The sequence below is a fragment of the Nerophis ophidion genome, linkage group LG27, assembly GCF_033978795.1.
Source record: "Nerophis ophidion isolate RoL-2023_Sa linkage group LG27, RoL_Noph_v1.0, whole genome shotgun sequence".
Taxonomy (NCBI): Eukaryota; Metazoa; Chordata; class Actinopteri; order Syngnathiformes; family Syngnathidae; genus Nerophis; species Nerophis ophidion.
In genome coordinates this window covers 4687120-4703119 of record NC_084637.1, presented here as the reverse complement: position 1 = coordinate 4703119, position 16000 = coordinate 4687120, and the positions used below count along the sequence as shown (strand labels likewise).

The following is a 16000-nucleotide window of genomic DNA, read 5'->3' as shown; positions in this document are numbered from 1 at the left end:
TAAAAACTGCAGAAGAAATCACTGCACTTGACAGAAGGTCCTGCAGCCGTCAACAATGGGCCGATATCCGGTGCAGCGGCACAGATTCCCTGAATCAGGAAAGCCAAGGTCAAGTCAAGTACGTTGAAATATAATTTGATCAATGCCTAATTCGTACGGCGAAGCTTCTGAAGGGTTGAAACAAAAATGTATGATAATCAAGCGGTACCAGCCATCGCCTCGGTGATGTCATCTAGGCTGGGCTGAGGATTGTTCCGCAGAAGGGTGTACATAGACATCACCATGCCTGGAGTGCAGAAGCCGCACTGGGAGCCATGCGCCTTCGCTATCCGCTCCTGGAAACACATCACGCATTACTACTGACAAAACTACTGCTTGCAAAATTACTGTAAGCCGCTACTTTTTCCCCAAGCTTTGAACCCTGAGGTTTTATACAATGGTGCAGCTAATATACGTAATTTTATTTGCTAACGGCTAAATTATAGAATGTGAAGTGAAGTGAATTATATTTATATAGCGCTTTTCTCTAGTGACTCAAAGCGCTTTTACATAGTGAAACCCAATATCTAAGTTACATTTAAGATGTGACTTTAAGGTTTTACTACTTACGTATAAAATACTACACGGTCTAGCTCCATCCTATCTTGCCGATTGTATTGTACCATATGTCCCGGCAAGAAATCTGCCTTCAAAAGACTCCGGCTTATTAGTGATTCCCAAAGCCCAAAAAAAGTCTGCGGACTATAGAGCGTTTTCCGTTCGGGCTCCAGTACTCTGGAATGCCCTCCCGGGAACAGTTCGAGATGCCACCTCAGTAGAAGCATTTAAGTCTCACCTTAAAACTCATTTGTATACTCTAGCCCAGGGGTGCCCATTACGTCGATCGCGAGCTACCAGTCGACCGCGGGGGGTGTGTCAGTCGATCTCCAGACAGGCTTTTAAAAAAAATAGACCTAAAAATTAGTGATCATCAATCTTCACCAAGACGTCACTTAAATGACATTCACGGTACCGGAGGGTCTTGTGAGATGACGCTGGCTGCTGCAAGATCATTATTATTAAAATATGACCGAGAGGAAGGCGAGAAACACTTTTTATTTCAACAGACTCTCGCGCCGTACCTTCCGTCAAAACTCTAAAGGCCGACTGCACATTTCCTATCTTCACAATAAAAGCCCTGCTTCATGCTGCCTGCGCTAACTAAATACAGAGTCTCGGAAAACTGGCGTGCACAAGCGATCCCTCAGAAAGCTGGCGTGCACATCACTTGTGCACGCCAGCTTTCCGAGACTTTTATTTTGTTAGCGCAGGCAGCATGAAGCAGGGCTTTTATTGTGAAGATAGGAAATGTGCAGTCGGCCTTTAGAGTTTTGACGGAAGGGACGGCGCGAAAGTCTGTTGAAATAAAAAGTGTTTCTCGCCTTCCTCTCTGTCATTTTTTCATAATAATGAACTGGCAGCAGCCAGCGTCATCTCACAAGACCCTCGGGTACCGTGAATGTCAATCAAGCAAGCTACGGAATTTGCCGCCAATGTTTTTCTTGTAAAGTGTATGGAAGCTGGATGAATTAGATGCCAAAAACCAACCACTTTCATGTGGTATTGTACAGAAAGGACAACTTTTTTTCTCCTCCATTTGAAAATGTGGGCGTTATCATCATTACTGTCTGATTCCAATCAATGCAAGTCATCAGAATCAGGTAATACACCAACTTATATTCTTGTCTTTGTGAAAGAAAGACATCTATATGTGTTACACATGCTTGTATTATCATTAAACACATTTAACTTGTTTACAAAAATGTCTCTTTCATAAATAAATAAATATAAATGATTTATATAAATGAGGTAGATCCCCTCGAGTTGGTCATTTGAAAAGTAGCTCGCCTGAAGAAAAAGTGTGGGCACCCCTGAACTAGAGTATTCTAATTGCCAGCAAAGTGAAGTTTCAGTCTAAAGAAGCCTAATGAGAGCCTTGACTGCATGTTAAGTAATGAGTCAATTAGGTCTAGGTCTAGGTCTTACCTGGACAGGGTGGATCCTGGTCTTGGTACTCCCAACACCCTCAACGGTGGTAATGGCGGCACCGTGAAGCTGGCAGAGTGGCATCAGGCAGGCGTTGGCCGAGTAATGACTGAAATGTTGGTGAAGGTGCATTGAAGACAACAATCATTTCTACAAGTTTCCGTTAATGTGGTGGCCATTTGAGACCCACAGCTTGTTTTCTGTTGGCCCGGGATCGGCCTGCATCAGAACTTCGCATAGTATGACACTGAAAAGAAAACATTTTTTCAAAGGAAGAAAAAAGTATTTGCTTTCTATTACTTTAATCTGACGTTGATGTTCTAAATATTGCAAATGGTAAATGGGTTGTACTTGTATGGCGCTTTTCTATACCTTTTAAGGAGCCCAAAGCGCTTTGACAGTATTTCCACATTCACCCATTCATTCACGCACTGACGGCGGGAGCTGCCATGCAAGGCGATCACCAGGACCCATCAGGAGCAAGGGTGAAGTGTCTTGCCCAAGGACACAACGGACGTGAGTAGGATGGTAGAAAATGGGGATTGAACCAGTAACCCTCAGATTGCTGGCACAGCCACTCTACCAACTTCGCCACGCCGTCCCCAAATGAAAAGCTTTTAAAGAATCTATTATCGTAATTTCCTTTCATTGACTACTCAAAATATGCATTAACTACAACTGTGGTGGTACGTGGGTTACATTTAGGTCAGGGGTCGGCAACCCAAAATGTTGAAAAAGCCATATTGGACCAGAAATACAAAAACAAATCTGTCTGGAACCGCAAAACAAATTTAAAAGCCATATTACATACAGATAGTGTGTCATGAGATATACATTTTCTTAATTAAAGGAAACTAAATGAGCTCAAATATAGCTACAAATGAGGCATAATGATGCAATATGTACATACAGCTAGCCTAAATAGCATGTTAGCATCGATTAGCTTGCAGTCATTCACAGACCAAATATGTCTGATTAACACTCCACACAAGTCAAAAACATCAACAAAACTCACCTTTGTGTATTCACGCACAACATTAAAAGTCTGGCTGACAAAATGAGACAGAAAAAGAAGTGGCATGAAACACGTCCTAGAACAGGGGTCGGGAACTTTTTTGGCTGAGAGAGCCATGAAAGCCAAATTTTTCAAAATGTATTTCCGTGAGAGCAATATAATATTTTTTAAGAGTGAATACAACTAAATGCACGCATTTTTAAGTAAGACCAACATTTTTAGAGTATAATAAGTCTCTTACTCTTTTTAATGACATTGTTATACTAAAGTTAACCAATAATAAATATAATACTTCTTACCATTAATGTGACATCTTGAACAGGTGCGATAGAAAACGGATGGTTGGATTAAAATGCATGACAATTTTTTATAATTTGAATTTTATTTTTAACGCTGTGATTACCAGCGGAATTATTAATTACTTATTACGTTAAGTAATGTCAGCTAAGATTTATCCGAGAGCCAGATGCAGTCATCAAAAGACTCTAGAGCCATAGGTTCCCTACCCCTGTCCTAGAAAGTCGGAGAACGTTGTACATGTAAACCAGGGGTCTAAAACATGCGGCCCGGGGGCCAAATGCGGCCCGCGAGACGTTATTATGCGGCCCGCACCTTGATGTGATAATTTAATGTTGGTGCGGCCCGCGAGTTTTATATAAAAGACGCTTTACGGTGTCATACTTATACACAGAGTTCTGGTCCAGTCACATATTGTATGAGGCTTCCGCAGACCCACGGTTGTGACTGCAAGACATACTTGATCAACAGCCATACAGGTCACTCTGAGGGTGGCCGTATAAACAACTTTATCACTGTTACAATTATGCACCACACTGTGAACCCACACCAAACAAAAATGACAAACACATTTTGGGAGAACATCCTCACCGTAACACAACATAAACACCAGAGAACAAATACCCAGAATCCCTTGCAGTCCTAACTCTTCCGGACTACAATATACACCGCCCGGAAGAGTTAGGGCTGCATGGGATTCTGGGTATTTGTTCTGTGGTGCTTATGTTGTTTTACGGTGAGGATCCATCCATCCATCTTCTTCCGCTTATCCGAGGTCGGGTCGCGGGGGCATCAGCCTAAGCAGGGAAGCCCAGACTTCCCTCTCCCCAGCCACTTCGTCTAGCTCTTCCCGGGGGATCCCGAGGCGTTCCCAGGCCAGCCGGGAGACATAGTCTTCCTAACGTGTCCTGGGTCTTCCCCGTGGCCTCCTACCGGTTGGACGTGCCCTAAACACCTCCCTCGGGAGGCGTTCGGGTGGCATCCTGACCAGATGCCCGAACCACCTCATCTGGCTCCTCTCCATGTGGAGGAGCAGCGGCTTTACGTTGAGTTCCTCTCGGATGGCAGAGCTTCTCACCCTATCTCTAAGGGAGAGACCCGCCACACGGCGGAGGAAACTCATTTCGGCCGCTTGTACCCGTGATCTTATCCTTTCGGTCATGACCCAAAGCTCATGACCATAGGTGAGGGTGGGAACGTAGATCGACCGGTAAATTGAGAGCTTTGCCTTCCGGCTCAGCTCCTTCTTCACCACAACGGATCGGTACAACGTCCGCATTACTGAAGACGCCGCACCGATCCGCCTGTCGATCTCACGATCCACTCTTCCCCCACTCGTGAACAAGACTCCTAGATACTTGAACTCCTCCACTTGGGGCAGGGTCTCCTCCCCAACCCGGAGATGGCACTCCACCCTTTTCCGGGAGAGAACCATGGACTTGGATTTGGAGGGGCTGATTCACATTCCGGCCGCTTCACATTTGGCTGCGAACCGATCCAGTGAGAGCTGAAGATCCCGGCCAGATGAAGCCAACAGGACCACATCGTCTGCAAAAAGCAGAGACCTAATCCCGCGATGAGGATGTTCTCCCAAAATGTGTTTGTCAATCTTGTTTGGTGTGGGTTCAGAGTGTGGCGCATATTTGTGACAGTGTTAAAGTTGTTTATACGGCCACCCTCAGAGTGACCTGTATGGCTGTTGATCAAGTATGTCTTGCAGTCACAACCGTGGGTCTGCGGAAGCCTCATACAATATGTGACTGGACCAGAACCCTGTTAGTATGGTGGAAAAGCGACTGAGAAGGTAGTTTGTAGAGGACGGTCAAAGCAGTGCCATCACGGCACGCCCTTATTGTGGTCCGGGTGAAAACCGGTAGACTGATTGCCCTGGGAGATTGTCGGGAGGGGCACTGATATACGGGTGTTTCCCGGAAAGATCGCGAGAGTTGGCAAGTATGTTGCCATTCAAAGACGGTGAATTCATTATAAAGTGCATGTTCGATTTTTTTTAAGAAATCTTTTTTTGCGGCCCAGCCTCACCCAGTGTCTGCATCCAGTGGCCCCCAGGTAAGTTGAGTTTGAGACCCCTGGTGTAAACAAACGACGTTGAGTTCAAAGACCACCAAAATATTCCCTGCAAAAGTAAACTAATGAATGTTCTAACATTAACTGGAAAGGGCAAAGACTGCTGTTGTCATCTTGAAGGATACACAATGGTTTTGTTTGAAGTCCGATAGCGTGACACCATCACGGTGCATGCACCGCACCCTCCTCCTCCGCAGCCATATTTGGTTCCGGTTAACCTCACTGGTGTCACGGTCAGGAGAAAAACATGCATCAAAAAGTGTGAGACACTCACATGACCGTCGATAACACACAGATAAACAATTTGATCAGATGATCCTGTTTTGCGGCTGTGAAGTGAAAGGATACGCTTTTGTCTCAGGAAGGACAACAGCGTGGTCTCAGGATCCACGTGCTCTTCAGTCACCTGTTGGGAAAGTAACATTAACTCCAGCATGCAGCGAGATCAGCTCAAATCAACGTTAACTTGGGGTTTTGTGCGGCTTATTTGGTTTTCGACAACCTATTTCCCTGGCTTTCATAAACTGTGAGTGTGAATGTTGTCTGTTTATCTGTGTTGGAACACTGACTCCTCAATCAGATGTGTGCTTATTTTACTGCCATTTATTAAGAATGTTAATATAAGGATATTATTCATGAAATATTGTCACTAGATTTCATAAATGCTAATAGAAATATGTATTTTACAGACAAAGTTACAGGAACTAAATGTAATCTCTGAAAGGGGTAACAATTCTTTTAACCCGCCTCCGCTTGAGATGGTCTCCTGTGGACGGGACTCTCGCTGCTGTCTTGGATCCGCTTGAACTGAACTCTCGCGGCTGTGTTGGAGCCACTATGGATTGAACTTTCACAGTATCATGTTGGACCCGCTCGACATCCATTGCTTTCGGTCCCCTATAGGGGGGGGGTTGCCCACATCTGAGGTCCTCTCCAAGGTTTCTCATAGTCAGCATTGTCCCGTACCCGGAGGGAACCCGCACAGTCACGGGGAGAACATGCAAACTCCACACAGAAAGATCTCGAGCCCGGGATTGAACTCAGGACCTTTGTATTGTGAGGCACACACACTAACCCCTGTTCTACTGTGCTGTCCATAGTAGTGTGTGTGTGAAATGTTATTATTGAAATATTGATGGAGTGCAGTTCTTGCTGTGAATTCAGTTTTTGAGATGCTCTGCAATTATAATTAATAAAATCCTTTCAAGACCGATGTTTAGGAATTTCTTCGACTAAATTTAATTTAGATGACTAACCCAATACTAAAACACATTTTGGTTAAAAGACTAACTGAAACTAATTTAAAAACCCGGTGAACATTTTTTACACTTAATGTTTTTCCCTTAAAAGACACTGAATTGTAAGGTTTTTTTTAAATAATATTTGCTTGAAACAGTGGATATTTCTGCACAATTATTTGCACTTAAAAACGTGTGTTTGTAGTAATAAATATGATTATAACATTTTAACATAATGTTTGTGTTCAGTTACAATAATAAATAAAATACTTTTTACCATTAATGCGAATTCTTAAACGGTTGCGGTACAAAACGGATGGATGGATTAAAAATACATGAGAATGTTTTATAATTTGAATGTTATTTTTAACACTGTGATTACAAGTGGAATTATTCATAATTATCGTATTGAGCAATGTCAGCTAAGATTTATCTGAGAGCCAGATGCAGTCATCAAAAGAGCCACATCTGGCTCTAGAGCCATAGGTTCCCTACCCCTGGTCTAGAGCAGTGGTTCTGAACCTTTTTTCAGCAATGTACCCCCTGTAAACATATTTTTTATTCAAGTACCCCCTAATCCAGGGGTAGGGAATCTATGGCTCTAGAGCCAGATGTGGCTCTTTTGATGACTGCATCTGGCTCTCAGATAAATCGTAGCTGACATTGCTTAACACGATAAATAATGAATACTTCCGCTGGTAATCACAGTGTCAAAAATAACGTTCAAAATATAAAACATTCTCATGCATTTTCATCCATCCATCCGGTTTCTACCGCACCTGTTCAAAAAGTCGCATTAATGGTAAGAAGTATTTTATTTATTTTTGGTTAGCCTCAGAATAACAATGGTATTAAAAAGAATAAGAGACTTATTATACTCAAAAAATGTTGGTCTTTCTTAAAAAAATCCACGTATATAGTTGTATTTAGTGTTAAAAAAATAAAATGATATGGCTCTCTTATGAAATACTTTTAAAAATATTTTGCTTGTATGGCTCTCTCAGCCCTAATCAGAGCAAAGCATTTTTGGTTAAAAAAAAAGAGATAAAGAAGTAAAATACAGCACTATGTCATCAGTTTCTGATTTATCAAATTGTAGAACAGTGCAAAATATTGTTCATTTGTAGTGGTCTTTCTTGAACTATTTGGAAAAAAAGGTATACAAATAACTAAAAACTTATAATTAGGGTCCTTGGCCCATGGCAAAGGACCCTATTGAAACTGGTGCGTTTTATTATTATTATTCCGCACCTATGCGCTGTAATTTGACCCCCTTAACATGCTTCAAAACTCACCAAATTTGACACACATCGGTCTGGCATGCCTTCCCAACTTATTAGACAGCCAAACCAGAAAAATCAAAATTGCGCACTAGCGCCCCCTAGGAAGGAAAGAAAAACAGACTGCTTGTAACTTCCGTTAGGAATGTCGTACAGTCATGAAACAAAAACTGTCACGTAGGTCTAACCTAGACCTAGATTTCATAATTTTATCTTCTAGGGCAAAAATCAACAAAAATTTTGAAAAAACCCCTTCAAAGCTACATTTTCGCAAAAAAATGCTATTTTTGCCTCTTTGAGCTGAAATTTGACCCCCTTAAAATGCTTCAAAACTCACCAAACTTGGCACACACATCAGGACTGGCGAAAATTGCGATCTAATGAAAAAACCAAATCCAAATACTCAAAATTTCGCTCTAGCGCAATTTTTGAATAAAACACAGCAAAAACTGCTCCTAGGAAGAAAACACAAACAAAATTGCTTGTAATTTCCAGTAGGAATGCCGGAAAGACATAAAACAAAAACTACTATGTAGGTCTCACTTAGACCTACGTTTTAATAATTGACATCCTTCAGCAAAAATCAACAGGAAGTTAAAAATTACCCCTTCAAAATAAAAGTTTTGTAAAAACCCGTCACCTTTTTCAAACGTAAACTCCTCCGGGTGCGTTTGTCGTTTCGGCTTCAAACTCACACAGGAGAGAGATTGAACCCTTTTGATTAAAACTATCCAACAAAGTTTTGATTACTGCTCCGGTTTGGATTTTACGCGCCTTCAAAGAACCCCTGCGCAATGTTTCCTAAAAAATTTCATTTTTGCCTCTTTAAACTGTAATTTGACCCCCTTAAAATGCTTCAAAGTGCAAGTTAAAGCTCTACTATGCAAAGCGAAAGCCATTTATCAACAACATCCAGAAACGCTGATCTGTAATTTGACCCCCTTAACATGCTTCAAAATTTACACACACATCAGGATTGGCGAAAATTGCCATCTAATAAAAAATCAAACCCCAAAAGTCAAAATTGCGCTCCAGCGCCCCCTAGGAAAAAACCCAGACAAAACTGCTTGTAACTTCTGTTAGGAATGTTGTAGAGACATGAAACAAAGACCTCTATGTATGTCTGACTTAGACCAGGGCTTGGCAGCGGCCAAAGGCGGACCCGACCAACGCTGCTTGCAGCTTTAATTAAATTTGTGATTTATTTATAAATAAAGATTTCTACACATAGAAGTAATCATCAACTTAAAGTGCCCTCTTTGGGGATTGTAATAGAGATCCATCTGGATTCATCAACTTCATTCTAAACATTTACTTCACAAAAAAAGAATATTCATGGAACATGTCCAGAAAAAATCTAGCAGTCAACACTGAATATTGCATTGTTGCATTTCTTTTCACAGTTTATGAACTTACATTCATATTTTGTCAAAGTGGATTTTTGAATTGTTGCTATTTTTAGAATTTTTTAATTATTTTTTTATTTCACGTACCCCTTGGCATACCTTTAAGTACCCCCAGGGGTACGCGTACCCCCGATTTGAGAACCACTGGTCTAGAGTTCCTTTCCTGAAGGAACTCTCCTGAAGGAATAAATAAAGTACAATCTAATCTACTCTAATCTAGAGCAGCGGTTCTCAAACTGTATTGTTATGTTGGTTCCATTCTGTCACACCTATGGATCATGTTTTGTTTTGTCATGTTATGTTTTTGATTTTGGACATTCAGTCACGTTTTGCACTTCCTGGTTTTGTTTGTTTCCATGCCAACGTATTAGTTCCCACCATGTCACGCCCCTGCCCTCGGTCCTGCACCTGTTCCTGATTATCACAGCCGGTATTTAAGTAATTTTCTTTCTGTTCATCATTCTGGGATCTTCTCACACTCGCACGCACCCTACCCATGCTGTTCAAACCTTAACGTCCTCGTCCACAGTTTCATGCCGAGTAAGTTTATGTATTTATGCCACAGTGCTAGTTTTGTTTTGTTTGTTCATAGTTCATTCATGCCAATCGAGCAGGTGTTTTTGTTTCTTGTTTATATTTTGTAGCCACGTTTTATACCTCCTTGTGAGCGCCCTTAGTTTGATTATTTTTGATTATAGTGTTTAAATAAAAAAAACATTCACGCCTGGCTCGTCCTGTAATTCCGTTGCGTCGAAGGAGCACACACAATCCATGTCCAAGCCTGACACATTCAGTGGTAAACCACCGAATCATTTCATTAAATATTCAAATGTTACAGTGGCCAAAAATATAAAAAAATACTTGTGAAATAAAACCTGCCTTGTTTTTAAGGAATATGTACGCCTACTACGCTACTGTGTTTTAATGTTGTTCATCATGGTGTTTTCCGTGGTGGCACTTGGTGAAAAAAGTTTGAGAACCCCTCGTCTCGATAATGCTTGATAGTGTAATTTGCATAAATGTTTCTTCACGGTCACTTTTATTACCCGTTATTTGAGTCTCTCTGCAAAATGTTTCATTCTGGAGGATTTTTGGAATGCAAATGAAACCCCACCCTCTCCAAAAGTATCAAATTTCATCTTTTTGAAAGTGTACACTTTGTGGGGCGGCGTAGCTCGGTTGGTAGAGTGGCTGTGCCGGCAACTTGAGGGTTGCAGGTTCGATTCCCGCTTGTGCCATCCTAGTTACTGCCGTTGTGTCCTTGGGCAAGACACTTTACCCACCTGCTCCCAGTGCCACCCACACTGCTTTAAATGTAACTTAGATATTGGGTTTCACTATGTAAAGCGCTTTGAGTCACTTGAGAAAAAGCGCTATATAAATATTAGGATATTAGGATTGAAGTCGCCAGCGCATTTTTCTTTCCAGACATGGTCCAAAATAAAATGCAAGCAAAAGTCTACTCTACTCTGCCTATTAAGCGCTTAAAAAAAACATCTAAACACTTCCATCCATGTTTTATATACAGTTATATGTAATGTAACAGGCACATTCATAACAACATGTCCTATTTGTGTATTCATTTCACAAACGCATCAGGATGTTTACTTTTTCCTTCAACTACAACACCGGCTACAACTTACGCAGACTTCATGAGAGCAAACAAACATCACTTACTGTACGATGTCTGCTGTCACTGAGATGCTGTATTTTAGAATGTTGATATATTACCATAGAAAGGAATAATGACTTATAATTCTCGCAAAGGGTCTTTTCTGTGCCTTTCTCGCCATCTCCGGGTCTCAGTTGGCTGTCAAAGTTGACCGACTTCTCAGTTTATGCTGACATTATTTAAAAATCTACAATTAACTTTCACGGGCTCTGTGGCGAGAAAGCAGCTCACCAGCTGAGGTTGTCAATACAGCAGCATAAGGAAGTTGCCAGACTGTGATCAATGTGCCGCTAAACGTAGGTCTTTAATGTTGCCGCTTATAATACAAACCCCGTTTCCATATGAGTTGGGGAATTGTGTTTGATGTAAATATAAACGGAATACAATGATTTGCAAATCATTTTCAACCCATATTCAGTTGAATATGCTACAAAGACAACATATTTGATGTTCAAAATGATAAACATATTTTTTGAAAATAATCATTAACTTTAGAATTTGATGCCAGCAACACGTGACAAAGATGTTGGGAAAGGTGGCAATAAATACTGATAAAATTGAGGAATGCTCATCAAACACTTATTTGGAACATCCCACAGGTGTGCGGGCTAATTGGGAACAGGTGGGTGCCATGATTGGGTATAAAAACAGCTTCCCAAAAAATGCTCAGTCTTTCACAAGAAAGGATGGGGCGAGGTACACCCCTTTATCCACAACTGCGTGAGCAAATAGTCAAACAGTTTAAGAACAACGTTTCTCAAAGTGCAATTGCAAGAAATTTAGGGATTTCAACATCTACGCTCCATAATATCATCAAAATGTTCAGAGAATCTGGAGAAATCACTCCACGTAAGCGGCATGGCCGGAAACCAACATTGAATGACCGTGACCTTCGATCCCTCAGACGGCACTGTATCAAAAAACTAAATCAATCTCTAAAGGATATCACCACATGGGTTCAAGAACACTTCAGAAAACCACTGTCACTAAATACAGTTGGTCGCTACATCTGTAAGTGCAAGTTAAAGCTCTACTATGCAAAGCGGAAGCCATTTATCAACAACATCCACAAACGCCGCCGGCTTCTCTGGGCCCGAGATCATCTAAGATGGACTGATGCAAAGTGGAAAAGTCTTCTGTGATCTGACGAGTCCACATTTCAAATTGTTTTTGGAAATATTCGACATCGTGTCATCCGGACCAAAGGGGAAGCGAACCATCCAGACTGTTATCGACGCAAAGTTCAAAAGCCAGCATCTGTGATGGTATGGGGGTGCATTAGTGCCCAAGGCATGGGTAACTTACACATCTGTGAAGGCACCATTAATGCTGAAAGGTACATACAGGTTTTGGAACAACATATGCTGCCATCTAAGCGCCGTCTTTTTCATGGACGCCCCTGCTTATTTCAGCAAGACAATGCCAAGCCACATTCAGCACGTGTTACAACAGCGTGGCTTCGTAAAAAAAAGAGTGCGGGTACTTTCCTGGCCCGCCTGCAGTCCAGACCTGTCTCCCATGGAAAATGTGTGGCGCATTATGAAGCGTAAAATACGACAGCGGAGACCACGGACTGTTGAACGACTGAAGCTCTACATAAAACAAGAATGGGAAAAAATAACACTTTCAAAGCTTCAACAGCTTCCTGTGCACTTAAGATGCGACTTTAAGGTTTTACTACTTACGTATAAAATACTACACGGTCTAGCTCCAGCCTATCTTGCCGATTGTATTGTACCATATGTCCCGGCAAGAAATCTGCGTTCAAAAGACTCCGGGTTATTAGTGATTCCTAGAGCCCAAAAAAAGTCTGCGGGCTATAGAGCGTTTTCCGTTCGGGCTCCAGTACTCTGGAATGCCCTCCCGGTAACAGTTCGAGATGCTACCTCAGTAGAAGCATTTAAGTCTCACCTTAAAACTCATCTGTATACTCTAGCCTTTAAATAGACCTCCTTTTTAGACCAGTTGATCTGCCGCTTCTTTTCTTTCTCCTATGTCCCCCCCTCCCTTGTGGAGGGGGTCCGGTCCGATGACCATGGATGAAGTACTGGCTGTCCAGAGTCGAGACCCAGGATGGACCGCTCGTCGGGACCCAGGATGGACCGCTCGCCTGTATCGGTTGGGGACATCTCTACGCTGCTGATCCGCCTCCGCTTAAGATGGTTTCCTGTGGACGGGACTCTCGCTGCTGTCTTGGATCCGCTTTGAACTGAACTCTCGCGGCTGTGTTGGAGCCACTATGGATTGAACTTTCACAGTATCATGTTAGACCCGCTCGACATCCATTGCTTTCGGTCCCCTAGAGGGGGGGGGTTGCCCACATCTGAGGTCCTCTCCAAGGTTTCTCATAGTCAGCATTGTCACTGGCGTCCCACTGGATGTGAATTCTCCCTGCCCACTGGGTGTGAGTTTTCCTTGCCCTTTTGTGGGTTCTTCCGAGGATGTTGTAGTCGTAATGATTTGTGCAGTCCTTTGAAACATTTGTGATTTGGGGCTATATAAATAAACATTGATTGATTGATTGATTGAACAATTAGTTTCCTCAGTTCCCAAACGTTTATCGAGTGTTGCAGACGGCGTGGCGAAGTTGGTAGAGTGGCTGTGCCAACAATCTGAGGGTTACTGGTTCAATCCCCACCTTCTACAATCCTAGTCACGTCCGTTGTGTCCTTGGGCAAGACACTTCACCCTTGCTCCTGATGGGTCCTGGTGAGCGCCTTGTATGGCAGCTCCCGCCATCAGTGTGTGAATGTGTGTGTGAATGGGCGACTGTGGAAATACTGTCAAAGCGCTTTGGGCTCCTTAAAAAGGGGTAGAAAAGCGCTATACAAGTACAACCCGTTAAAAGAAAAGGTGATGCAACACAGTGGTGAACATGCCCTTTCCCAACTACTTTGGCACGTGTTGCAGCCATGAAATTCTAAGTTAATTATTATTTGTAAAAAAAAACTAAAGTTTATGAGTTTGAACATCAAATATCTTGTCTTTGTAGTGCATTCAACTGAATATGGGTTGAAAAGGATTTGCAAATCATTGTATTCTGTTTATATTTACATCTAACACAATTTCCCAACTCATTTGGAAACAAGGTGTGTATCTCTGTAAAATGTGTGAACATTTCAGGTGTCTGAAACATATTTATTGACATGATAGTGTATTGTGGTTAGAGTGTCCGGTAGGTCGTTTGATTGTTTGATTGAAACTTTTATTAGTAGATTGCACATAACAGTACATATTCCCTACAATTGACCACTAAGTGTTTACACCCGAATAAGTTTTTCAACTTTTTTAAGTCAGTGTCCACCTAAATCAATTCATTCGTGAGTTCAAACCATACTAAAAAACTATAAAAATGGGACCAATTACCTCCGTGCTTAGCACTCAGCATCAAGGTGTGGAATTGGGGGTAAATCACCAAAATGATTCCCGAGCGCGGCTACCCTTCCTGCTCACTGCTCCCCTCACCACAAGGGGATGGGTCAAATGCAGAGAGTAATTTCACCACACCTGGTGTGTGTCTGACTATCATTGGTAACTTGAATTTGTTGCATTATTAGATATTACAGTTTAATAGATTGTTTTCCATCAAAATGGAACAAACTAAAGATGAGGCGGGCCAGTTCTGGCCCCCGGGTCTTGAGTTTGACACCTGTCCAACATGACAGTAGATATCAACCTGTGTATTTTATCTTTACTTTTTGTGACTTTTTCTTTGGCGCCGATTCACATGTGAAGTTTATATCGATAAATGATGGTAACAACAAATCCATCCATCCATTTCTACCGTGTATTCCCCTTTGGGGTCGCTGGTGTCTATCTCAGCTACGATCGGGCAGGAAGGCGGGGTACAACCTGGACAAGTCGCCACCTAATCGTGTTACATAACTGTCACAATCAGGGGCGCCGAAAAGGGGGGGTAAAGGAGACGGATTCTAGGGGCCCATGATGGAGGGTGGCCCAGAGAGGCTCCTAATGATGATGAAATTATATAAAATGATGTGTTGGGGGCCCTGTAAAGATTCTTTTCATGGGACGCCCCTGGTCACAATAATTTACTTTCAAACATCCCGTCTTTACAAATAATAATTTGCTCACTTTTGACGGATAGTCATGATATGTAACTTAGAAGTTTTGTTTTTGCACAATTGTACGACTGTAGCCTACAGCCAAGTGTTTGTAGTGACTTTGATTGATTGAGACTTTTATTAGTAGATTGCACAGTTCAGTACATATTCCGTACAATTAACAAAAAAATGGTAACACCCCAATAAGTTTTTCAACTTGTTTAAGTCGGGGTCCACGTTAATTAATTCATGGTAATTCTGCATCGGCTCCTATTGGTTGTGGCAGCTGTACACTTTTCTTACAAAAGCAGCGACATAAAAACACAAAATAGACACACTTACCTTTTTCCCGTTGACAAAAAAACATAAAGTGTTTCTTTCTCCGGCTTCCGACATTGTCACGCTGATAGTTTTCACCAGTCCAGCTAAGAAAATGCTGAGCTTCCTGTTGAGGACGCTTTCAAAATAAAACAACCGGAAGTGGAGTGCGAATAGCTTTAAAGCAGCTGATTTGTCCCGGCTGGTTTACCACGCTTTAAATACTCTGACAAGGTGGCGTGAATAACCAGTTTATGTACAAACATTCTTGGAGCAAATCAGTTGTCATCGCTCAACTTTGACATTGATAGTCACTGTTAAGCATTATATGTGTGCGATTTAATTTCAGGTTTAAGTACAGCTGGTTATCATTTTAAAGAACTACTGAAAGCCACGATGAAATATTAACATTGCAACACAAAATTGCAATTTTAAACTTCGTCAAAATTATCCTGCTGAAAAAGTCGCGGTATGATGACGCGTGCGTTTGATGTCACGGATTGTAGCGGACATTTTGATCCAGCACCGATCCCAGCTACAAGTCGTCTGCTTTAATCGCATAATTACACAGTATTCTGGACATCTGTGTTGCTGAATCTT

General features: G+C 41.9%; 1 protein-coding gene across 1 annotated transcript in view; it reads right to left on the bottom strand.

Moving 5' to 3' along the window:
- LOC133544201 (aldehyde oxidase 1-like) overlaps nt 1-15542 on the bottom strand; it is a 44165-nt gene extending 28623 nt beyond the window's left edge. The window contains 6 exon segments of the mRNA XM_061889324.1: nt 28-89; nt 209-335; nt 2026-2134; nt 5548-5644; nt 5771-5828; nt 15425-15542. Of these exon segments, the coding sequence (XP_061745308.1) occupies nt 28-89; nt 209-335; nt 2026-2134; nt 5548-5644; nt 5771-5828; nt 15425-15478 (507 nt within the window). The 5' untranslated portion in view covers nt 15479-15542.
- Between the last annotated feature and the right edge of the window lie 458 nt (nt 15543-16000).